The sequence below is a fragment of the Callithrix jacchus genome, chromosome 1 (assembly GCF_049354715.1).
Source record: "Callithrix jacchus isolate 240 chromosome 1, calJac240_pri, whole genome shotgun sequence".
Taxonomy (NCBI): Eukaryota; Metazoa; Chordata; class Mammalia; order Primates; family Cebidae; genus Callithrix; species Callithrix jacchus.
The window spans coordinates 140822790-140848746 of NC_133502.1; the positions used below are offsets into that span (position 1 = coordinate 140822790).

The 25957-nt window shown below is 39.1% G+C and overlaps 1 protein-coding gene, 1 non-coding gene and 1 pseudogene across 42 annotated transcripts in view; all 3 read right to left on the reverse strand.

Moving 5' to 3' along the window:
* Positions 1-25957, reverse strand: part of UBAP2 (ubiquitin associated protein 2) — a 160179-nt gene that overhangs the window by 47011 nt on the left and 87211 nt on the right. For 21 of the 41 annotated variants that reach the window (XR_013534872.1, XR_013534907.1, XM_035307964.3 and 18 more), the window contains 5 exons: positions 19424-19489; positions 16190-16242; positions 9866-9933; positions 7398-7587; positions 3092-3305 (listed from right to left, as the gene is read on the reverse strand). Coding sequence is in view for 34 of the 41 variants with exons in the window: in XM_035307964.3 (XP_035163855.2) it covers positions 3092-3305; positions 7398-7587; positions 9866-9933; positions 16190-16242; positions 19424-19489 (591 nt within the window). In the remaining 7 variants the exon portion in view is untranslated. Of the gene's footprint in view, positions 1-3091; positions 3306-7397; positions 7588-9865; positions 9934-16189; positions 16243-19423; positions 19490-25957 lie in introns of those variants that run through there. The other 20 variants (XR_013534911.1, XR_013534905.1, XR_013534880.1 and 17 more) reach the window with 3 other exon arrangements.
* Positions 6883-6964, reverse strand: LOC118148467 (small nucleolar RNA SNORD121A). The gene has a single exon (XR_004735284.1). It is a non-coding gene; the product is annotated as a small nucleolar RNA SNORD121A (small nucleolar RNA).
* Positions 24019-24811, reverse strand: LOC144582364 (oligosaccharyltransferase complex subunit OSTC pseudogene; annotated as a pseudogene).

The window sequence follows — 25957 nt, forward strand, 5'->3', positions numbered from 1 at the left end:
CTCCCTTCCACACCATCCTCCCATACTTGCTCCACAAAGGCAAACACTGTACCTGGTTTTCCCAAATTTCTCTTTCAGAGATACTATATCACAACATATACAGACAGACATATATATATACACACACTATATACCTTACTTTCTCACAAATCATTTAATTTCTATTGAATGTCTCACATTAATGTGCAAAGAGCTACTTAATATTCATTTTGATGACTACACAGAAATCTAGTATACAATAGGTATCATTTTATAAAACCAGTACTATCTTAATGGACTTTTAGGTCAAATATTTTGCTATTAAAAGCAATGTGGTAATGAATATACTTGTATGTAAGATATTTTGTTCACGAACAAGTATACCTGTAGGATCAACTGCTTCAGGATAAGGTTGCTCCTTCACAGAATAAATATATTTTGATTTTTGATAAATATTATAAAATTACTGTCCACAGATGGGACACATCCTTTTTAACATACTCTAATACCAAATTTAAAATACTTTTGAGTTTCCTGGTTTAACTGTTGGAAAATGGTATTTTAAAAATTGCAAACTAAAATGACCTAAGTGTGCTTAGCGTCATTTCATATTCTTAAGTGTTCTTTACTTATAGACTCTGTTTCTACCTCTTGAACCATTTTTTAACCTGTTTGTTGATCTGCTTTATTTTTAGTTACTTTTTTATTAAGGAAATTAACTTTTTGTGTATGACACAAATTTTGAATATTTTTTTCACTGTTTGTCCCCCTTCTAATTTGGTGTTTTCTACCATACCAGAAGGGTCTCCCTCACACAGAACAACAAAAAATTCTCCTAAGTTTTCTCTATTACAGTTCTAGATTCACTGCTTAATTATTTGACCCACTGGCATTTTGGTATAGAGATCAAACTTCATTTTTTCATCCAGATGTCCAGTTTTAATAAACCATTTCACTACTAATTTGAAAAGCTAGCTCTACCATATAGGACAGAAGTTGGCAATCTTTTTCTCTATGGGGCCAGATAATACAACAATCTAATATTTTAGCCTTTGTGTCCCATCATGTTGCCCAGGCTGGTCTTGAACTCCTGGGCTCAAGTAATCCTCCTCCTTCTGCCTCCCCAAGTGCTGAGATTACAGGCATGAGCCACAGTGCCCAGCTGGCCAAGTTTCAGTTGAAATTAATTTTTAAAAAACAAATGGCAGATCTGGTTTAGATGCATCCACTTTTGAACTTGATATTATAGGCATCCACCAAACACATAAGCTTTATAGAGAATATGGGAATAGCAAGCTTCTCTCTAAAAAGTCCTATCCCAGCCAGGCACAGTGGCTCATGCCTGTAATCCCAGGACTTTGGGAGGCCGAGGCAGGCGGATCACCTGAGGTCGAGAGTTCAAGACCAATCTGACCAACATGGTGAAACCCCATCTCTACTAATACAAAAATTGGCCGGGTGTGGTGGTGCATGCCTGTAATCCTATCTGCTCAGGAGGCTGAGGCAGGAGAATCGCTTGAACCTGGGAGGCAGAGGTTGCAGTGAGCTGAGATCATACTACTGCACTCCAGCCTGGGCAGTAAGAGCAAGACTCCATCTCAAAAAAAATAAAAAATAAAAAGTCCTATCACTCATTAGTTATGTCTGCAGAAGAAGTTAATATAGAAGACCTACAACTGCTCTCTAAAAGGCCTGCCTGATGACAGGACCCTGGCTGGTGTCTGAGAACTTGGACTGCTGATACACGCTTGGTAAAGGGTGCCAACATACTAACCCATTAGAGTGGCTCACTGTGCTAAGAATGTCTGTATAAACAATGTGGTTTATGCTCAACACCTGCTTTACTTCTAGGAAACTGTAATTTTGCAATGTGTTAGGCACAGGGTGCCTACATTTCTTGGCCCAGTAAAAACTTTGGGCACTGAGTCTCTAATGATTTCCCTTGGTAGACACCACTTCAAACCCAGAAGTGGTCTCAGGTACTTCAAACACAGTAAGCCATTTCACATAGCAGAGAAATATACCTCCCTGTGTCTCTATATGCCCTGACTATAAACCAGCCCACATGGCCAGCTCCATAATTAATGAAATTCCGTGCTATTCCTTAACACAGTGTGGCATGTGAGTGCAGGTGGGGAATTATGGCTTAATGTCACAATTTCTGTGGGAGTTTAGTTTAGAAAACATCCATTTTATACATGGGACCATTATAATACAAACCATGGAACATAAAGCTTGACAAAATCATAGTGGATACTTGGAAATGTTAGAATGAGAAAGCATGAGTGTGTGTGACTTAAAATACTGTCCAGGCTGGGCATGGTGGCTCACACCTGTAATCTCAGCACTTTTGGAGGCCGAGGTGGGAGGATCACCTGAGTCCAGAGTTCCAGACCAGCCTGGGCAACATGGCAAAACCCTGTCACACAAAAAAATACAAAAAATTAGCCAGGAGAGGTGGCACATGCCTGTAGTCCCAGCTATTAGAGAGGCTGAGGTGGGTGGATCAACTGAGCCTAGGAGGTCAAGGTTGCAGTGATGTGTTACTACACCACTGTATTCCAGCCTGAGCAACAGAGCAAGATCCTGACTCAAAAAATAGTAATAAAGTAAAATATTGTCTAGGTTGGATATAGTGGTGCACATCTGTCATCCCAGCTACTCAGGAGGCTGAGATGAAAAGACTGCTTGAGGCCAAAAGGCAGAGATCAGCCTGGGCAGCGCAGGAAGACCCCCATCTCAAAAAAACAAATGTCTTAAAATGTTTTCCACATTCCACATCTATCGTCACCCTATTCTAATAGAGCTCAGAAAACTCTGTCCATGCATTTACATAAAGTGTTAGATGCTCATATTTGCATGCTTTTATTCTTCAAGGCACATACTTACCATCATTACTACTACTATTGATAACGACAATCAAGAACAACAACAAAATCAAATAAATGCAGGTATTGTACAACAAAGGAAGACTGATTTAATTTAGAAACTTTAAGAGTTCTACTAAAAAGAAACAACTCTGGACAAGTTCCACATTATTATTTACAAGTCAACACACTCTGCCAAAGCTTGGCACGTTCTCAGTTGGGGCAAACCCACAATGTATACTTACCAAAATGACTGAGAACTGAGGACTGGGATGTTGGGGGCTTGAGGTCCCAAGAAGTAGTAGCTGTAGGGTGACTTGTACCATTCTGCTGTGTACTTGGGGTGGTGGTAAACTGGCCCAAACTTGGAGCTTTCAACTGGTCTAAAATCTGGGAGCTTGTGATGTTTGCCATTTTTGGTGGTGAAAGCTCTCCAAATCCTGAGCCAAGGACGGATGACTTTAAAAGGGGGATAAAAGAACAAATCCTCAGCAATACAGAATTTTTACCCAAAGCTTTAAAACACATCAAGTATTTTCATAAGCATGTTAAAATCTATGCTGTGAAACATATGAATTACTAAAATATAACTTAGAAAATACATGAAAATATTCCTGTGCAATAAAAACCTAATTAAATACAGCTATCCTTCCTCATTCTGACATAAGAAGTTAAAGGGAAGAGAAGTATTTCCCATGAATTTGAAGAAATCAGTTTTTTTTTAAAGTGATATCATAAGTTCACCATTAAATGTCATTATTTAAAAAACTAAAGAGAAATGCCAAGAATTAAATGACAAAGATGTATGACCAACAAACACACATTATTTTCCCAATCTGTGAACCACAGCCTTCATCTTTAATAATTACAAGATGTTCAGTCAAAGAAGACATCAGCTGTGAGATGACCCTGCAAGATCAAATACAGGTCAGGCCGGGCGCAGTGGCTCATGCCTGTAATCCCAGCACTTTGGGAGGCCGAGGTCGGTGGATCACCTGAGGTCAGGAGTTAGAGAAGAGCCTGGACAACACAGTGAAACCCACAAAAATCTGCCAGGCACAGTAGCACACACCTGTAACCCCAGCTACTCAGGAGGCTGAGACAGGAGAATTGCTTGAAACTAGGAGGCAGAGGTTGCAGTGAGCCGAGATCGCACTACTGCACTCCAACCTGGGTAATAGAGCAAGACTCTGTCTCTCACATACACACACGCAAGACTCCGTCTCTCTCTCTCTCTCACACACACACACACACACACACACGGAAAATAAAAAATCAAACATAGGACAAAGAACTGAACTCAAGTAGTTAATCTTCCAAAATCGAACACTGAAATACACAGGCATTTGAGCAAATACCATGGACATTGCTCTTTTCATTTCAAGTTGTTTAGATGACTAAGAACACCAAATATGCTTCATAAATAAGTACAAGAAAAACAACGTTACTCCTCTCCCATCTGTCCTGTCAGGTCACAAATCGAGATCCAAAGAGGATAAAAAGCCTATAACTAGAAAATACCATAGAAGATCAACTACATTTTTACATATCAAGGTCATTCTGAAATATAAGTGTTTTACCAAAAATAACATTTCATATCCATTTAAGTTCAAAAACAAATACTTTGCCATCAATTATTAAGTAAGTTGAGATAATTACTTCTATTACCAACATTCAAAGGCAAAGAATGTCCCAGTTGTATGGAAATCCAAACTTCTCCACTGTCAGTAAAACATTACATTATGAACAGTTGTGACACAGAATCTGCTCATACTGAAACAGTTGTGCTAACATTACTTATCACTGCTCCAGATTCTTTTTTCAGGTTGCCCAATATACCAGTCTGAGTTTGCTAACAATCCATACAAATCCAGCTCAAGTCCACCAATTCAATGAAGGCTTCCCAGATGATGCCTCTCTTTGTCCTGTTTTCCTACATAATCACTAACATGCATCAGCTAGTTTTATCAAATGCACTGTGTGCTTTACAACACAGTGAAATTACTGAATCAATGACTACTGCTGTGCCCTAGGTAATATATAGCATAGGGCCTCTTAAGTCTACCTACACATTTAAATAAATGGAGAAACGTTCAAAATGTATATAATACACACATGTGCATACATGCGTGTGTGCGCGCACACACACACACACACACACACACACACACACACAGTGCCCAAATCCCAATCCCGAAGATGAGGACACATTTTGTCTTAGAGACTCAGGAAATATCATCATTACTTCTGTTGCTGTCATTTACTAGGTTCCCCCACTGATTTTATTTTATTATTAATTATTATTTAGAGACAAGATCTTGCTGTCAACCCAGGCTGGAGGGCCACAGAACAACCTCCTGGGCTCAAGTGATCCTCCAGCACCAGCCTCCCAAGCAGCTGGGACTACAATAGCTAGGATTACAGGTATGTGCCAAGATGCCAGTTGATTTTAATTCAGAGAGATGAGGTCTTGCTATGTTGCTGGGCTGGTCTCAAATTCCTGGCGTCTCACAATTCTCCTGCCTCAGCCTCCCAAAGTGCTGGGATTACAGGCATGAGCCACCGTGCCTGGCCTCCCAGTGATTGTTTTTTTTTTTTTTTTCTTTTTGAGACAGAGTTTCTCTATTGTTGCCCAGGCTAGAGCATAAGGATGCGATTACAGCTAACTGCAACCTCCACCGCCCAGGTTCAAACGATTCTCCTGACTCAGCCTCCCAAGTAGCTGAGATTATAGGTGCCTGTGCCACCAGCCTGGCTAATTTTTGTCTTCTTTTTAGTAGAGATGGGGTTTCACCATGTTGGCCAGGCAGGTCTCGCACTCCTGACCTCAGGTGATCCACCACCTCGGCTTCCCAAAGTGCTGGGATTATAATCCTGGTGTCAGCCACTGCGTCCAGCCCCCAGTGATTTTTAAAGTGCAGTAGGGTTAAGAACTACTGCTCTAATACAACACCACACAAACAATTCTTATTCTGCTTTCTCATATTGGTGATTCTCATGCTGGTCACGACATAAAACAACATATCTTAAGATCACTGTAAAAACTCAAATGCTTTATCAACTCAGTGGACAGGTATAAATTTCAGCAAGTCAGGAAGGGCATTACATAATTATACCAGTAGCAGAGGGAAGGGCAGGAAATGACAACGGTGCTTCAATTAAGAATCAGGGTTTTTCCTGATTTCTCCTCTATTTCTCAAAATAGAGAAGCCTTAGGCTGTCCTATTTCAAGCACTGACACCACCTCATATATCAAGGATACTAAAAACGCCAAGTCTCTAAACCCAACACATGATATGGCTACACAGAGGAGAACATAGTATTGAAAAGTATCAATATTCAATTCTCAGTTTTATCAGGGTGCAAGTGATTTGACTCAGATAGGGGAGTAAATTCTGTTTCTCAACAATAAATTTCAGGAAAAACACAGCAACAAACTAAAATAATTACCCCTAGTGAAAGCTGTAGTTCTGTGTCCACAGACCTTTCCAACTTCCCTTTGCCAGCTCAGAACTTCCTACAGTCAAGTAGGAACTTCAGTTCACCATTCTAAGGCAACATTCTTTCACAAGCTATGATCTAAGCTAATACTTCCATAAGCCCATCTTCAAAGCCTTCATTAACATTTCCTGAAGTTCTTTCTGATGGGAGCTTAACTCACACTGGAAGTCAGAGTCATACAGCACTAAATGACACTGTTTCAGTAAAAACACATCCAAACTATAAGGGCCTCTGTTACATCATTTAGCATTTTAAGAAAATGTAGCCTATTTTATGAACAAAAAAAGCAAAAAATATAAGCCCCTAGGCAGACTTAGAACTGTTTTTACATGATTTTACAGCAAATCAATTCTGATAAACTTTTGCATTTAAGTAAATTGGAAAACAAGTAAGAAAATGAATATACTAACTATAGAGGCAGAATTTGAAACAAAATCCAAGGAAAACATCATTCAGAAGAAAGGGGTGTTTTAGATCTCAAGAGTGATCATCTGTTGAAAGAATTCGACGAACCATAAAAAAAGATTTTATCTTTGTTCAGGAAACTCAGGTAGTTGAATTCCACATGGAATCATCAGATATATGCTTGGAAATTACCACATCATTGTTTTCTGGACTGAGAGCTACCATAATTTTTTGTTGTTTGTTTTAGAGACAGGGCCTTGCTCTGTCACCCAGCCTGGAGTACAGTGGCATGACATGGCTCACTGTAGCCTCAAACTCCTGGGCTCAGGTGATCCTCCAACCTCAACCTCCCAAGTAACTGGGACTGGCACACAACACCAGACTCAGCGAATTTTTGTTAGTTTTTTTTATGTAGAGATAGAGTCTTGCTTTGTTGCCCAGGCTGGTTTCAAATTCCTGGGTTCAAGCGATTCTCATGCTTCAACCTCCCAAAGTGCTGGGATTACAGGCATGAGTCACCATGCCCAGCCTTACATAGAAATTTTTATATTAAGAAAGTAATTATAAGGCATGTATCATATGCTAGAATATATTTGCTAATGGGTACATTTCTTAGAATTCCATACTGAAATAAAAGTGAGTTACCAGGCTCTGAGGCGAATAGGAGTTGACAGAAGTGGAGCTGCCAGTCCCTGGTGCCATCTGATTGTTGTGTTGCGAATTTGTGAAGACAAGGGCTTGGCCAAAGTCCTGCTGTTGGGAAGTTTCAAAGGAGTTGGCTTCTGAAACTTGATTGTGAGGAACAGGCTTCTGGAGCAAGGCTACCAGATCAATGCTGAGCAGACAAAAAAAGCAATGAGGAACCAGTCATAAGCAAATCTTAAACAAATGAATTTGAGAAGTCAATCAATATATAGTGAATTTACATTAAAAGTCAAATGAGGAGAACCTTTGGAAAATGGGATTTAAGGGGGCAAAAAGAGGGCATCATCCACCCAAAAAAGCATACAAACCACAGAGACTGAAGCAGGGCTTTTCAGAGAAGAGAATCTAAAGGTGTACTGAGAAATTTTCACAGTAATAACTAACATATTAAGGACTGATTTGAAAACCTGGTGCAAGAAAGTAAAATTAAACAATTTTCTGAAGTTTGGTTCATTTCACCTAGAATATTTTACCCATTTATTACTTAAAACCAGAGTTCCTAATAGACCCATATTTTTAGGAAATGGAGACAGCTGCAGTAGACAATTCAGTAAGTTTCAATTTTTTTTTTCTGAGACAGTGTCTCACTTTGTTATCAAGGCTGGAGTGCAGCGGTGATCCTGGCTCACTGCAATCTCTGCCTCCCAGGCTTAAGCGATTCTTGTGCCTCAGTCTCCAGAATAGCTGGGATTATATTATAGGCATGCGCCACCACACCCAGCTAACTTTTGTATCTTTAGTAGAGACGGGATTTCACCATTTTGGCCAGGCTGGTCTCAAACTCCTGACCTCAAGTGATCCATCTGCCTTGGCCTCCCAAAGCAATGGGATTACAGGCATGAGCCACCCTGCCCAGCCAAGTTTCACATTTATCTTAAATTTTTACATTCCATCCCATGATATATTTAAGTGTGTATACATACACACACACCCCCATATAATTTTATCTTTAAAATATTCAGGAATAAATGCACAGTGTAATAACAAATATACCGTTAACCAGAACTCTTAAAAAGAAAGACATATATTCCAGTTTGGACTACCTAACAAGAATGAGCTACAAACTTCCTATACCAACTCTTCTCTAAACTTACCTAGTGTAGTAGGACCTGACACATACTCCACATTACCTAACCTGGTAATGAATGCCATTAAATCCTTTCAAAGACCAGTTTCTATCAGTTCTCCTAACTGATATTCTCACCATGCCAATGCGACAGGCAGATTCTGGGACAATTCAAGACTCATTCCTGATATAGGGCAAAGTTCCTGGCCCTGAGTTCCTCTCCCTTATAGACTATTCCAATAGCCAAGTTGAATTTCATGACAATGATCCCATTACATTCACTGAATCCTAAATATAGAAAGTATGTGCATTTAACAGGAAATTCTATACAATCTCAAAACAATCTTCAAGACATAACCATGAATCATTTTTATTTCCCTATAATGAAATCTCATCACCATCTCATTAAGCACGAGATTGATCATATCAGGTTCAAAATTGCCTTCATTTCTAAATTATCATATGTATTCAGGCTTTTATCTTTCCAGATCACTACACTTTGAAACCATTTTCTTTTTTTTTTCTTGACACAGAGTCTCACCCTGTTGCCAGGCACCAGGCTGGAGTGTAGTGGCATGATCTCGGCTCACTGCAACCTCCACCTCCCAGGTTCAAGCAATTCTCCTGCCTCAGCCTCCCGAGCAGCTGGGACTACAGGCGCACACCACCACGCCCAGCTAATTTTTGTATTTTTAGTAAAAACAGGGTTTCACCATGTTGGCCAGGATGGTCTCCATCTCTTGACCTCATGATCTACTCGCCTCAGCCTCCCAAAGTGCTGGAATTACAGGCGTGAGGCATCACGCCCAGCCTGAAACCATCTTCAAAGGTGTTTAGAGTCAGTGTGAAAACTAAAATAAATGCTCTTAAGTCATTCGGTTCACTGCACATTCTAAGAATGTTGTTGTTATCCCACAAGTTCCTTCCTTTTCCATAATCTAGTAGAATAAAACTAGTAGAATTCAAATAAGAAATTTGTATTAGTTTCAGAAGATCTAAATAAATGGTACATGAAGAAACCAAAGGATACAACGTATTAAGTTAATTCTATCCAAAAAAAAAAAAAGGTCTACAAAAGTAAAAAGAACAACCATTAAATAAGTTTAATATGATCTCTGCAACAACTGCTAACAAATCACAAAAGTAACTATTGTTTTAATTCATCAGTAGATACATCTATTAGGAAATGGTTTAAGCTCTGTCAGATTACCAAGTAGCAGTAAAATAAAGGTTAGCCTTGGATAAAAAGGGAAAAAATAGAGACCCAAAAATGAAAATAATTTTCCTGAGGCAAAAGATTTCAGTAATGCTTTGAATAACAAATATGGCAAAAAGTATTTACCTTTGTCCAGAGGAGTTGTGATTCTCTGCTGGAGCAGATGAGGCAGTGAAGACCTTTGTTTCAGAAAGCTGTATGGAAAGTTGAAAAATTTAGTCTTATTCTATATGCTATTAAACCCAAGAAACTGACTTCCTGATCATTTGTAGTCCTCAGTAGTACTCTCTTCTCCTAACAGCTATTCTAAAGAAAATGAAATTTACAAGTGACCATAACAAGTAATTTTCAAGTGAATGTAATTTTTTTTTTTTTTTGAGACACAGTCTGGTCATGTCATCCAGGAAGGAGTGCAGTGATGCGATCTCAGCTCGCTGACATCTCTGCCTACTGGGCTCAAGCGATCCTCCCACTTCAGCCTCCTGAGTAGTTGGGACTCCAGGCACACACCAGCATGCACCACCACCCTGGGCTAATTCTTCCATTTTCAGTAGAGACAGGGCTTTGCATGTTGCCCAGGATAATCTCCAATTCCTGGACTCAAGTGATGCACCTACCTCAACCTCCCAAATTGTTGGGATTACAAATTTAAGCCATGGCGCCTGGCTGCAAGTGAATATAATTTTAGGTGGAAAAGCCTACAGGAATGATTTCAAATCAGGAAAATGATGAGACTAATGGTAAACAACATAGTGAAACAGTCAAACCAGGGCTCAAGCCCCAGACTCACTTCTCTATTTGCCATTACACAAAATGAGAATAGCAATTATCCCATCAACATTGCTACTATAAATGCCAAAAAGAAGTTGAGAAGGTGGCCAGGCATGGTGACTCACACCTGAAAGCCCAACACTCTGGGCAGCCGAGGCAGGAAGAGTGCTTAAGGCCAGGAGTAAGACTTCGTCTCTAGAAAAAATTTTTTTAAATTGGCTGGTCATGGTAGCATGCACCTGTCTCAGCTACTTTTGAGGCTGAGGCAGGAAAATCACCTCAGCCCAGGGGTTGAGGATGCAGTGAGCCAGGATCACACCATGGCAGCCTGGGGGACAAAGTGAGACCCTGCCTCCAAAAAAAAAAAAAGAGTTTGAAGAAGTGAAATAATCGATGTTTTCTCCCCGCAAAGAGATATCTTTCGTATTTAATTAACCAGTAATTTACACTTTGTTTTTATTAAACCATGGATTCTATTATTTTTTTAAAAATTAATTTTAATGCATTCTAACAAATCTAATAAATGGCAAATATTCAAACTGAATGACTGAATAAGTCTGGCATATGTAGGCTCCCATGAAACCATCACCACAATTAGGACAACAAACATATTCTTTACTTGCCCACAATTTTCACCTGTCCCTGTGTAATCACTCACTCCCACCACTTGTCTGCATCCTCAGGCAACCAGTGACATGCTTTCTGACACTACAGATTAAGCTGCATTTTCTAGAATTTTAAATAAAATAATGAAAGTAACCAAGCCTTTATTCTTGGCTTCTTTCACTCAACATAATTATTTTGAGATATATGTACCCTGTTGTAATGAACTTTTAGGACATTCAGGATACATTTTTTGAAAACTCAATTGACATTAATGAAAGATACATGTCCTTTTTATGTTTTCAATGTGGGGACTGGGCTTTGAAAGGCTAGGAAATATTGATCTAATGAGATAACATGGAAAACATAAAAATGCTACTCGAAAGGTTCCTGTAATTTTTACCAACTCTAAATGTCTCAGAAACAGTGTACAACACCAGACTTCCGGGCCGGGAGCGGTGGCTCATGCCTGTAGTTCCAGCACTTTGGGAGGCTGAGGCAAGAGAATCACTTGAACCCGTGAGGCGGAGGTTGCAGTGAGCCAAGATTGTGCCACTGCACCCTAGACTGGCCAACAGAGCAAGGCTCCATTTCCAAAATAAATCAAAACCCCAGACTTCCTGCCTGACACAGTATGTGTATGCAGGAGATAGAGCAGACAGCAGGTGTTCATTTTCTTCAACAACATGAAAGTGCTAAATTGATTAGTGATTTCACAAATCAACAAGAAGGGCCTATGTTGCATCCTATTCCAAAATAGGGTATGTGTGGGAAGGGTATTTTTTTTTCTTCTTTCTTTTTTGGGAGACAGACCTCACTCTGTCAACCAAGCAAGAGTGCAGTGACATGATCAATGAAGCCCACTGCAGCTACAAACTCAACCTCTAAGGCTCAAGCAATCCTCTCACCTCCACCTCCTGAGTAGCTCGGACTACAGGTACTCACCATCACACCCAGCTATTTTGAAAATTTTTTCTAGAGACAGGGCCTCCCCGTGTTGTCCAGGCTGCTCCTGATCACCTGGGCTCAACTGACCCTCCTGCCTCAGCCTCCCAAAGTGCTAGGATTATAGGCATGAGCCACTGTGCCTGCCCCAAGGTAGTATATTTTCATAGTCTCAAGTGAACCCATTTTTGCCTCAAAGAAACTTACAAATTAAATCAATTTAAGAAAAAAAGAAAAAAAAATCTGAGGTAAACGAGATGTACTATAATCACTGATATGTCTAAATACGGTAAAATATAAAACATTAAATGGTTTCCTTCTTTCTATTTTTCTTTTTCAAAAGAAAGGGCCAGGCACGAAGGCGTGCACCTGTAATCTCAACTACTTGGAGGCTAAGGCGAGAGGATCCCTTGAATACGGGAGTTTGAGGTCACAGTGAGCTGAGCAACAGTGCAAGACCTAGTCTCCAAAATAAAAAAAGCTGGGCACAGTGACTCATACCTGTAATCCCAACCCTTTGGGAAACCAAGTCAGGCGGATCACTTGGGATCAGGAATTCCAGACCAGCCTGGCCAACATAGTAAAACCCCGTCTCTACTGAAAATACAAAAATTGGCCAGCCGTGGTGGTGGGCATCTGTAACCCCAGCTACTTGGGGGGCTGAGGAGGGAGAATCACTTGAACCCAGAGGTGGAGGTTGCAGTGAGCCAAGATCACGCCACTGCACTCCAGCATGCATAACCGGGCAAGACTCCAACTCAAAAAATAAAATAAAAAATAATTAAATTTTTTGAAAAAAGGAGGAAGGAGGTGACTAGTTATTGTTCTAAAATCTAGAAGGAATCCACAATTCACATTTTAGAGTATTCCCCTACCAATCAGCATTATTTTGCATCACCTCAAAAAATTTTAAATTTTTGATGATTCTGGCCAGGTGCGGTGGCTCACACCTGTAATCCCAGCACTTTGAGAGGCTGAGGTGGGTGAATCACGAGGTCAGGAGATTGAGACCATCCTAGCCAACACTGTGAAACGCCGTCTCTAATGAAAACACAAAAAAATTAGCTAGATGTGGTGTCTCACACCTTTAGTCCCAGCTACTTGGGAGGCTGAGGCAGAATTGCTTGAACCCAGGAGGTGGAGACTGCAGTGAGCCAAGATCCTGCCACTGCACTACAGCCTAGGCAACAGTGAGAAACTCCATCTCAAAAAACAACTGATGATTCCAAAGAAAAAAAATGCCCAAATTCCCTCTGTTAACTCTTTTCAAGAATTACATACTTTGATACCACAAAATATTAATGTCTCTCTTTAGTACATGTATACTGCCTGATACCAGGTGTTCATCAAAAGACTTTATCTGACCCACAAAAAACTCCAATAATTTAGACAGTAGAGCTATCATGATTCATTATACAGAGGAAAAATAGGAGGCTGTGATTAAGGCATAAGGAAAGATGCCTTGTTAAAGGTTGACAGCTAGAATTTACATAGAATTATGCCTTCTGATCCTTTGCTGATTTTCTAACATGCCTGCTGATCCTGAGAGGCAACCAGATATAAGGCTTTTAGCCTTGCAACCTTCTCCCGCCCCACCTTGCAACAAAACCTTAGCAAAAATTCTAATAATACAAAACATTTATAAGTGGGATGGCGCTGTTCAAAATAAGGTAAGGTGTCCAGACTGTTCACTTCGACTTCCCTTTAACACTATTGGCCAACATTCCACTGATTTTAGTAACCACTTATCAAGTCCAGCCCCTGATACTAAAGGTATCAATCATAATACCTGTATGATGCACAGTCAGAGATAGCTAGAGAGCCAGGTGGCATCATAACACTAAGGACTTTCAATTAGTATGTAGCAGCAGTGAAAATATCCCCTAAATCCCAACTAAATGAGCATATCTACTCTCAATCTTTGCTAGTCAGCTCACTCCTAACAAGATAGATTTAATCCTGCTAAAAGAAGAAAGGAAGCATAAGTGCAAAGTTTTAAAAAACTTGTGAGTTAAGTCCAAAAACTGCTTAATTTTAGCCAGGCATGCTGGCTTACACCTGTAATCCTGGCACTTTGGGAGGCCAAGACGAGAGAACTGCTTGAGCCTGGGGAGCTGAGGCTGCAGTGAGCTATGATCGCACCACTGCACTCCAGCCTGGGCAACAGAGCAAGACTCTGTCTCTTTAAAAAAAAAAAAATTTAAGTATTTATTTTTTACAAGGTAAAATGAATCTATCTATGGTAGTGGGTCATTCAAACACCACTTAAACCCCAAATAATACTGTATGTGAAGGACTAGTAAGACCCAAGGAACAACGCTAAGGTCATTAAACAAGTTAAGTAGAAATCATATTTCTTATTTCCCATTCCAAGCAGGTCCTGTTAGCACAAATGGAAACACAAAAGGAGACAGAGAGAAAGATAGAAATTTCAAAGTCTGGGTCATTGTACATAGTTCTGAAGATCTGTATTTGTAACCCATTTTTATTCTTTCCCTCTCAATGTCTGCTCAAATTCTATGTCAGGCAGATACCAAACTCAAGAGCTCTAGAACTTGACAGTCAAACAGAAAAGAGGTATAAAATATGGTATTGGGTCATTTATTCCTTTTTTCTCTTTATTATTTAACGTATTTTTTTCAAAAAAAAAAATTATTATGCTGAAAGCAGAACTAACAGACTGACAGTACCCAGAAGCTAGTGTAGTATGCTCAAAAATGTCTGTGGAATAAAGAAATATTTTTTTTAAAAACAGTTCTACTCAAAAGAGGAAAAGGTTGGGCATGGAACCAGAGCAACTTATTCAGGTTAATTTCAACTATGACCTAAAATATACACTCTCTATTAATCAAAATATTCTAAAGAATAATAGTTCACAAATCTGGGCAACAGTGTCAGTTGGCTATCAGGTCAAACAAAACAGAGATAAGCTTTGAAATAAAAAAATCAACCCTACTTAACATCTGGTAATTTTGTTTGTTTGCTTTTAGATGGGTTATTTCTCTGTCACCAAGGCTGGAGGGCAGTGGAGCGATAATGCAGCCTCGAGCTCCTGGTCTCAAGAGATCCTCCTGCCTCAGCCTCCTGAGTAGCTGAGACTAGATGCACATCCCCACAACCGAGGTAATTTTTTTTTAATTTATTTTTTGTAGAGAGAGGGGTCTGTCTCACTTTGTTACCCAGGCAGGTCTCATATTCCTGGCTTCAAATGATCCTCCTACCTTAGCTTCTCAGACTGCTGGGATTATAGTTGTGAGCCACTGCACCCAGCCTAACACCTCAACCTTTTTCTTTTTTTCCCCAATTTCCCACATCATCTTGATACTTGGTCATTTTTAAGCATAAAAACAAATATTCTTAAAAATCTGAAAACACAAGTTCCTTCTGAGAAGCATCTGCTAAAAAAGCCAATTCTCTAAAAATCTGACTATGTTACATGCCAGAAAAGAAGCCAAGATGAGATAAGATGTTTCAGGCTTTCTTCTAAGCCCCAAAGCCCCCACCAAACAGGGAAAGAAAGACAGGTCTTGGCCGGGCATGGTATCTTATGCCTGTAATCACAGCACTTTGGGAGATTAAGACGGGTGGATCACTTGAGGTCAGGAGTTTGAGATCAGCCTGACCATCATGGTGAAAAGTGTCTCTGCTTAAAAAAAAAAAATACAAGGCCGGGTGCAGTGGCTCACGCTTATAATCCCAGCACTTTGGGAGCCCAAGGAGGGCAGATTATCTGAGGTCAAGAGTTCTAGACCAGCCTGGTCAATGTGGTGAAATCCTATCTATTAAAAATACAAAAATTAGCTGGTCATGGTGGCGGGTACCTGTAATCCCAGCTACTCAGGAGGCTGAGGCAGGAGAATCGCTTGAACCCAGGAGGTAGAGGTTGCATCGAGCTGAGATAGCGTCATTGCACTCCAGCTGGAGTGACAAGAGCGAAACTACTTCTCAAAAAAAAAAAAAAAAATTAGCCAGGCACGATGGTACATGCCTGTAATCCCAGCTACTTGTGAGGCTAAGGCAAGAGAATTGCTTGAACCCAAAGGTGGAGGTTGCAGTGAGTCAAGATCACGCCACTGCACTCCAGCCTAGGCAACAAGAGCAAAACTCCATCTCAAAAAAAAGAAAGCTTACATCTTCAGTCCAGTCTTCTGTTGTCCACTCTTCCACAGAATTCTTCCAAGCCCCTGTGGGTAAACAATAGCAATCAACGTTTATACCGCAAGTCTAATACAGTCTGAGTCCAAATGATTCCTTCTTGTGTACTATGCAGGAAAAAAGATTTACGTCTCATTAGCAATTTAGTTTACAACCCAAGAAACATGATGTTCTTAATTAATTCTCAGTAAAAAAATCATTATTATTTCTTTTCTCCCCTTCTCTTTGAAGTAATTCTCACAAATGCTACTTGACTAGTAGTCACTATCTACATAACCCCAAATCAGTGTTTCAGATGGATTTTGCTTCAATGTGGGTCACATCCAACCAATTCTGCCATGAATAAGAAAGTATGGACATAGCACAAATATAGACATTTAACCATGGTTTGATTTCTTATGATATAGTCTTTAAAACAACAAATTTCATTTTAAGGCAAATCTGCTTTAAACCCTATTTCAGGTGGATTACTGAGTATCGAATTTAGAGAAGTATCCTTTTTACAAAATATTAGCTCTACTACATGGTTTCCTAATAGGTCTCCGGCAAAGCTTAACATTACTCCTGCTCATATCAAGTCTGCTGCTTTAAGTTCTAGAATCAGTACACAGGACGCACTCAAAGAGTTCTTACAAATACTCAATCTTAACACATCTAAGTACTTTAAAGAAAAGTGATGCTACTCAAAAAATGCTTACTACAGATCTTATATAAGTCGAGGGCCACTGTTTATAACATGCATAAAAAATATACCCATAGATAATAGTTTTAAAGGAAATACACTAAGAAATTAATTACAACTAACCCCAGAAAGGGGATTATGGATGCTTTCAGGTCCTTTATAGGAAGAAAGGAGTTAATCACCTGACACACAAAATTCCATTTCTCTCCAAAAGTTGTGTATGAAGAAGGAAAGGGAGGAGGGGCATGCTTGTGAGGAAAAAAGAAAGCAGGTAACCATGTCTATCTTGTTTAGAATCATGTAAATAGCCTAATAACTGACCTCCTCATAAGTAAAATGATGATTGTTTCCTAAGAAAGCAAGTCCTTATCTATGGAATGTTTTTAATAGGATATACCTGATTTCAGATTGGGATGGCTGTCTGTGAAATGTAATGCAAATTGTGGTAATATTTGGGTGTAAAATAGATACTTCAAAACTGAAAACATTTACTTCTGTGTGAGAAACCACTAATACACTGGAAATTTGGAGGATGAAGTTAATGAAAGACAGAATGGTAAGACAAAGTTTGATGGTGAAGATGAAGCATACCAAAAGCCCTGGAGGTTGGAAAAGATCTGAACACACAAGGATATAAAGGAAAATTTCCAGGAGAAAAACAATAATGAAATATTTTAAAAACCTACATTAAAAATATTAAAAGTATTCTAAAGCTTAAAATACACATTCTTTTTTCTCATTTTTAAAATTGCAATAAAATACAAATAAATTTGAGCAGCTCAGCCACTATATGTACAGTTAATGTTAGTAAATTAAAACGGAATGTAGTAAGAATGATATGTAATAAGAGGCCAGGCGTGGCGGATCACAAGGTCAAGAGATCGAGACCATCCTGGCCAAAATGGTGAAACGCCATCTCTACTAAAGATACAAAAATTAGCCAGGCGTGGTGGCACGCGCCTGTAGTCCCAGCTACTTGGGAGGCTGAGGCGGAAGGGTCACTTGAACGTGGGAGGTGGAAGTTGCAGTGAGCCAAGACTGTGCCACTGCACTCCAGCCTGGCGACAGAGCAAGAATCCACGTCAGGGGGCAAAAAAAAAGAATGATGTGTAATAAGAATGGTCTACCATAGCAATTCAGGACATATCTTAAAAAAAAAAAGGCTGGGAGTGGTGGCTCATGCCTGTAATCTCAGCACTGTGGGAGACCAAGGCAGGCGGATCACAAGGTCAGGAGATCACAGCCAGCCTGGTCAGTATGGTGAAACCCTGTTTCTACTAAAAATACAAAAATTAGCCCAGTGTGGTGGCATACACCTGTAGTCCAATCTACTTGGGAGGCTGAGGCAGAAGAATCACTTGAACCAGGGAGGTGGAGGTTGCAGAGCCAAGATTATGCCACTGTACTCCGGCCTGGGTGACAGAGCAAGACTCCATCTCAACAAAAAACAGTAATAATAATAATAATAACAACAACAACAACAACGAAGACTGGCCAACCACTTTCAGAGCAGTATTTTGAAAATAATTAAACACAACTTTGGACTTCTGTAATAGGATGAAAATCTGAGTACATTTAAAACCAGGTACAAGACACTATGTGGCCTGCAGGAAAAACAGGGCAACAGAAATAGTTATAACCAGAAATGCAACACAATAGAGTGGTATGTCAAGAAATTACAGGGGAAACTCCCATGTCAGAAGCAAGTGGCACGTCGTTATAGGAACTAGCCATACCTACGCAGACTATAAAAAATTCCAGATACTAAATACAGAAGGCAGAGGCTCAGGTCCTACTCATATTTTAGAATATTAAAATTTTACTTTGGTCCACATTAGACCTACACCCCAAAACATAAGGGAAAAACTTCAACAATCCTTATTTTCAGATTAAAACAATATATTTGAGATTAATGCTTTATGTTCAATTTAACTTGGTGTTAGTCCTCTATTGAATACATGTTAAAGAAGGCCACTGAGGAACAAGGAAAACAATGATGAAAACTCTGTTAGGCCGGGCGTGGTGGCTCAAGCCTGTAATCCCAGCACTTTCGGAGGCCTAGGTGGGTGGATCACGAGGTCAAGAGATCGAGACCATCCTGGTCAACATGGTGAAACCCCGTCTCTACTAAAAATACAAAAAAATTAGCTGGGCATGGTGGCGCGTGCCTGTAATCACAGCTACTCAGGAGGCTGAGGCAGGAGAATTGCTTGAACCCAGGAGGCGGAGGTTGTGGTGAGCCGAGATCGCGTCATTGCACTCCAGCCTGGGTAGCAACAGCGAAACTCTGTCTCAAAAAAAAGAATTTAAAAAAAAGAAGAAAAAGAAAACTCTGTGGCACCTTCAATGTCAATTAATAAAACATTTCCATTAGCAAACTGAAAACCTGATTACCAAACAATTGGGTAGAGTTTAAAAATATTTATCTGATAAATTTTTATTAGCTAGCCTTGATGTAAAAATGAAAGATACTACAAACAATTTGTAAGATTCTTAATTTTAAAAATTAAAAAATTAAATATTCATACCTTTGAGTCCATAAGAACTTTTGTTTGGCAGATCCTGAGCTATGTTGTGAGAATTTGATGCCAGTTCTGTGGACCAATGTGAAATTAAGGGTTTAAGCATATCAAAACAATGAGAGTATGTATCACAAGAGAAGCTGGTCACCGCCCAAGTGATGTATATGCCCCATTACTGCCCAAGGATAGTGAAACATAACTGAAATCCATACTGTTACAGGTCACTGCAAATCAAGTTACGAATCTTACTCCTGATTGCTCTTGGACATTCAAATTACCTTAATTATTCTCATTCTCATTCCCATGTTTAGCAAGCTCCCTTCTTACTCATCAAAGAAAGTATTCTAATCTGTTCAACAGGTACCAGTTTTTAGAAAATTTATAAATTAGCATTCTGAGTATACACAGTCTTTCTAATTTGGTTAATTTGAGTGTTCCTCATATTGGGAATAGATTTGTGGTGATTATACTGTCAACAGTTGGGTTTCTGAGCCTGTAACTCTCTTATCAACAAGCCAGTACCATTCTGTGAGGCCTCTGGAGAAACAGGCAGCACCATCAGCTGACATCCTTTAACTGTATTCTACAACAAATTCACTTTGCTTATCTAAATACTTTTCAGCAAGAAATCTGCTATGTTAAATAACTGGGAGGAGATGAAAGAAAAGAGATGATGAATGAGAAAAATAAGAAAAAAAGTAAATAATTCAACATTCTGCTTCAACACTTGGACAACATTCGGCTTCAAAGCCATGGAAGTGTGCTCAGCTTCCACACACAGTTCTTCCACACTGTGTGGAAGCTATGCACGGTAGTGCAAGCCTGTAGTCCTAGCTACACAGGAGCATGATGCAGGAAGATCACTTGAGCTGAGGAGTTCGAGGTTGTAATGCACCAGAATTATGCCTGTGAATACCAACTATACTCCAGCCTGGGAAACAAACTGGGATCCACTTCTCTTTTTAAAAATTAAAAAAAAATAAAATAAAAGCAGCAGCAGCAAAGGCCAGGTGCAGTGGCTCACGCCTGTAATCCCAGCACTTTGGGAGGCCGAGGCGGGCAGATCATGAAGTCAAGAGATAAGAGACCAGCCTGGCCAACATGGTGAAACCCTGTCTCTACTAAAAATACAAAAATTAACTGGGTATAGTGGCACGCCCCTGTAGTCCCAGCTATTAGGAAGGCCGAGGCAGCAGAATCACTTGAACCCAGGAGGCAGAGGTTGCAGTGAGCTGAGATCATGCCACTGCACTCCAGTCTGGCGACAGAGCGAGACTCCATCTCAAAAAAAAAAAAAAGCAGCAGCAAGAAAATATCATATATAGAGTTTTGTTCAGATATGTTTTCATTCCACTTTTACAAAACCCTAAGAATGGGATTGTCGGATTGTATGATAACGGTATGCTTTCCCACCAGGCATGTATATGACTACCTGTTATTCCACAATCCTCACCAGTACTTGGAATTTTTAGTTTCCTTTAAAGCCATTTTAATAGGTGAATGGAGGTAACTCAGTGTGGCTTTACTTTGTATTTCCCCAATGACTAATGATGATGAGCACATTCTTGTGGATTTGTTTCCTATCCATTTACATTTTCCCTTGTAAATGCAAATCTTTTGCTCTTTTTATTAACTTTATGTTAAAATAATTATAGATTCACAGGAAATTATCCTGCAACAGTCTCCATGTTGAAATAGATATTACACAAAATTTACAGTTTCTAACTCTCTCCAGGTGTACAATTTAGTGGCATTGAATATATTTACAATGTTGTACCAATCATCATTACTATCCATTTCCAGAACTTCTTCCATTTTTTCCCCCATTTTTAATCGCTCATTTGTTTTAGGGGGTTTTCTTATTACTGAATCGTGAGAGTTCTTTATGTACTTTGTATATAAGTCCTCAATCAAACATGGATTTTATAAATGTTTTCTCCAAGCCTATGGCTCATCCTATCATTTCATTTCTCTCTTCAAAAGAGAATTTAAAAATTTTTTATAAAATGTACTTGGTCAAGTTTCTCTTTTATGACTCAGGCTTACTGGACCCTATATAAGAAATCTTTGCCTATCCTAAAGTCACTAAGATTTGCCACTAGCTTCTTTCTAAGTTGTACTTTTAGGTTTCACGTTTAAGTGTAAACCTAGAGGATATTTTTTGTATACAGTATAATGTATGGCATTGAATTGCCTCATAATCTTTGCCAAAAAACAATAAGCCATATGTATATATGTTTATTTCTAAACTACTATGCTATTATGTGTCTATGCTTTTGCCAGTTCCACATTATCGTGTTTACTGTAGCATTAGAGTAGTTCTTAACATCAGGGAATTTGGGTCTTATAACTTTTTTGTTCTTTGCAAAATTGTTTAGGCTACTTTAGTACCTTTATTATCACATAAAAATTTCAGAGTCAAGTTGTCAAGGCCAGGCGCAACAGCTCACACACGTAATCCCAGCACTTTTGGAGGCTGAGGTGGAGAGATCACTTGAGGTCAGGAGTTCAAGACTAGCCTGGCCAACATGGTGAAACCCCGTCTCTACTAAAAATACAAAAAAAAAATTTAGCTGGGCATGGTGGCACACACCTGTAATCCTAGCTACTCAGGAGGCTGAGGCATGAGGCAGAAGGATCACTTGAACTCAGGAGGTGGAGGCTGCAGTGAGCTGAGATCACAACACCGCACTCCAGCCTGGGTGACAGAGTGAGACTCCATTTCAAAAAAAAGGGAATCAAGTGGTCAAAAATCTGCTAAGATTTTGATTGGATTGTGCTAACGCTATCAATTTGGAGAGAAATGACATTTCAAAGATACTGAGTCTTCCAATTCATGAACACTGAATATGTTCCCTTTTATGAGGGTCTTTATTCTTTCCCAACATGTTGCATAATATCAACATATAAATCTTGCATATAGTCAGAAATAGAATTTTTTTTTTGTACTACTGTAAAAAGTACTGTTTCTCTTATTCTTGTTTGCAATTGTTCATTGATAGTAAAGAAGTACCATAATTTTTTTCTTTGAAACACTTTCTCATTCTGTCACTAGTGCCAGAGTGCAGCCGCACAATCTCAGCTCCCGGGTTCAAGCAATTCTCCTGCCTCAACCTCCTGAGTAGCTGGAATTAACAAGTACCTGCCACTACGCCCAGCCAATTTTTTGTATTTTTAGTACAGATGGGGGTTTCACCATGTTGGCCAGGATGGCCTCAAAGACTTGACCTCATGATTTGCCTGCCTCGGCCTCCCAAAGTGCTAAGATTACAGGCATGAGCCCAGCAAGAAGTACCATAATTCTATTTTAATGATGGTTATAATTCTATACGCATTTGTTAGAATTCATCCTCTGTACCTCTAAAAAGGGGAGAATTTTATCTCATATTACATCAACAAACCTCCTTTTTTTAAAAATCAGTGGGGAAAGTTTACATGAGATGGACTATCATGGATTAATTCGAAGCTGAGTTGTAAAAACTAAACGTCACAACAGTTTATTCCTCTATTATTCCTCTATTGTCTTATTTATTTTCTCTCAATATTGTTTTATATTTTTTCTAATCTTACATGTCATTAGACTTTATTTTCTTCTGTCTTCTAAATATCCCTCTATTATTATTTTAAAAACTAAACGTCACAAGTTTATTCCTCTATTATTCCCCTATAGAGTAAATATCCCTCTATTATTTTATTTTCTCTCAATATTGTTTTATTTTTTTTTCTAATCTTACAAATCTTACATGTCATTAGACTTATTCCTAGGCATATCTGGTGTATTCTAAAGCTACTATCAATTTTTTTCCATTTTCTGTTTGTTGACGGTTTACAGAAATACATCCATTCATGAAACTTGTGTCATGTATCTTGTACTTGTGAAAGTCTCCAATAATTTGTCTATAGATTCTTTTACACAATCACAAAAAAAAAAAACGATTTATTCTCCCTTTCCAATCCTTATGATTTTACTTATTTTTTCTTTATTGCACTGGTTAGGACCTCCAGTACAGAGTAAATGGAAACAGTGAGCGCATGTGTTTTTATCTTGTTCCAGAGGAAAAACATTCAAATATCACCACTGACTGTAATACCTGTCATAAGTTTACAGATGTTCCTTATCTGATCAAGAAATGGATCTTGTATTCCTAGCTGCCAGCAGTTATTTTTGTTTTTAATTAGAAAAAATAATTATTTCTACTCCTTTCATAGATCTGTTCAGGAAACAGTAATACATACATATTTGGAATAATGCTATGATACCACACTCTCTAAAGGCAAAGCACCATAGGTAAAGCTGGTCGGCTATCTAGAATTATCAGGTTATGAAATCTTGATTCCTGATTTTACATTCATTTCTGAAAATCTGAAATGTCATCTCCAAAAAAAAATGTTAAAGGGGCTGTAAAGACTGATCACTTTATTCACTATTATATTTGTAGATTGGAGTATATATTATTTAAAAAATGAAAAACTAAGAAGAAAACTCCACTCAACATCACTGATATGTCAACAGGTCAGTAGAAAAAAAAAATACTGTGATAAACTTGTCTCTTTGATACCAAGAAGAAATTCTACTCCAAGCTTCAATACACTTCCAGTATTTTACTACATATTTCTTTACTGCTGCTCTTCATTCTTTTCCACATTTCGTATTAGCAGAATGGTATAGCCTTTAAAACTTCATTGACAGGAGCAAATCCAGTCGAATCCACTGATTTCTTCTCAAAAGGCACTCTAATCTATCAGATAGCCTGGCAGTTTCATTCTCATGAATACTCTAGCCATGAAAAAACTCAACAGGACACAGACAAAGCCAATGAATAGAAGAAGAAATCTACTGGGTTTGGGGATATTTGGTGCATTCAGTTGGTCCAGGATTATAAAACCTAACCCTCCCATTGCAAACAGGAAGCTAAATGCAAGTCCTTCCATAATATACTGTCCATTTACTCTGTATGCCAAGAAAGCTACTGGCCTCTGATGCCCACGTTCAATCAGTCACAGAGCCAACATTTGGAAGTTCAACGATAACATCATAAATTATTCCTCTGGTGATGAGACACCACCACCAGAACATACACAGCCATGGCAGAGGGCATGTGCAGCCTGGTCAGCTTCTTCAGCTTCAGGTTGGGACATTCAAGCACTAAGAATGGGATGCCGTACAAAGTCTCCGTGTTGGTGGAATCAAAGGCCATTCTTGGGCTCAAGCCCCACATGTCACTCAGAAACACTGTTTTAATCATGAACAAATATTGAATTTTATTGAATGCTTTTCTTTATTGAAATGATCATATGCATTTTTCTCCTTAATTTTGTTAAGTGGATAGTACTCATTTCCTTAGTATTTTTTTTGTTTTTTCTTCTTTTCCACAGTATTTTTATATATAATGCACATAACAAGAAATCAACCCTTTTAAAGTAGACAGTTGAATAATTTTTAGAATATTCACAATTTGTGCACCCATCACCTCTAATTCCAGAACATTTTTATCACTCCAAAAACAGTCCCCATACCCATTCATAGTGACTCACCACTTTTCCCCAACTGTTCCAGCCCCAGGCAACCACTAAGCTAATTTCTGTCCCTGTAAATTTGCCTAACTTGGACATTTCAGATAAATAAAATCTTAAAATACAATATATGTGGTCTTTTTGGTTCTCTGCATTGTTTTCAAGGTTCATCCATGTAGTAGCATGTATCTTAATTCCTTTGTATGGCTGAACATTACTCCGTTCTATGTATAGTCTATATTTGCTTACACATTCATCCACTGATAAACATTTAGGGATTTTTTTCCCCCTAGACCTGTTCAATAAGTATGGGTTGTTTCTACTTTTGTATAATTATGAATTATATTGCTATGCATCCTTTTGTACAAGATTTTATGTGACCCTATATTTTGAATTCTCTCGGGTATGCATCTAGGAGTTGATTGATTTTTAAAAAGTTAAACAAAAAGCTGGGCATGGTGGCTCACACCAGTAATCCCGGCAAATAGCTGGGTAGGAGAATCTTTGAAGCCAGGAGTTCAAAACCATCCTCGGCAACAATTCAAGACCTTATCTCTACAAAAAATTTAAAAATTCACACAGTGCAGTGGTGTGTGCCTATAATCCCAGTAATAAGTACCAGGGAGGCTAAGGTAGGGGGATGGCTTGAACCCAGGGGTTCAAGGCTGCAATGAGCTATGATCACACCACTGCACTCCAGCTTGGGCAACAGAGTGAGATGTTCTCTTTAAAAAAAGAAAGAAAAGAACGTGGGGTGCGGTGGCTCATGCCTACAATCCCAGCACTTTGGGGACGCCAAGGTGGGTGAATCATTTGAGGTCAGGAATTCAAGACCAGCCTAGCCAATATGGTAACACACTGTATACCAAAAATACAAAAAAAGTAGCCAGGCATGGTAGCAAACACCTGTAATTCCAGCTACTCGAGAGGCTAAGGCAGGAGAATCATTTGAACCCGAGAGGTGAAGATTGCAGTAAGCCGAGATCTACCACTACACTCCAGCCTAGGTAAGAAGGCTCCATTTCA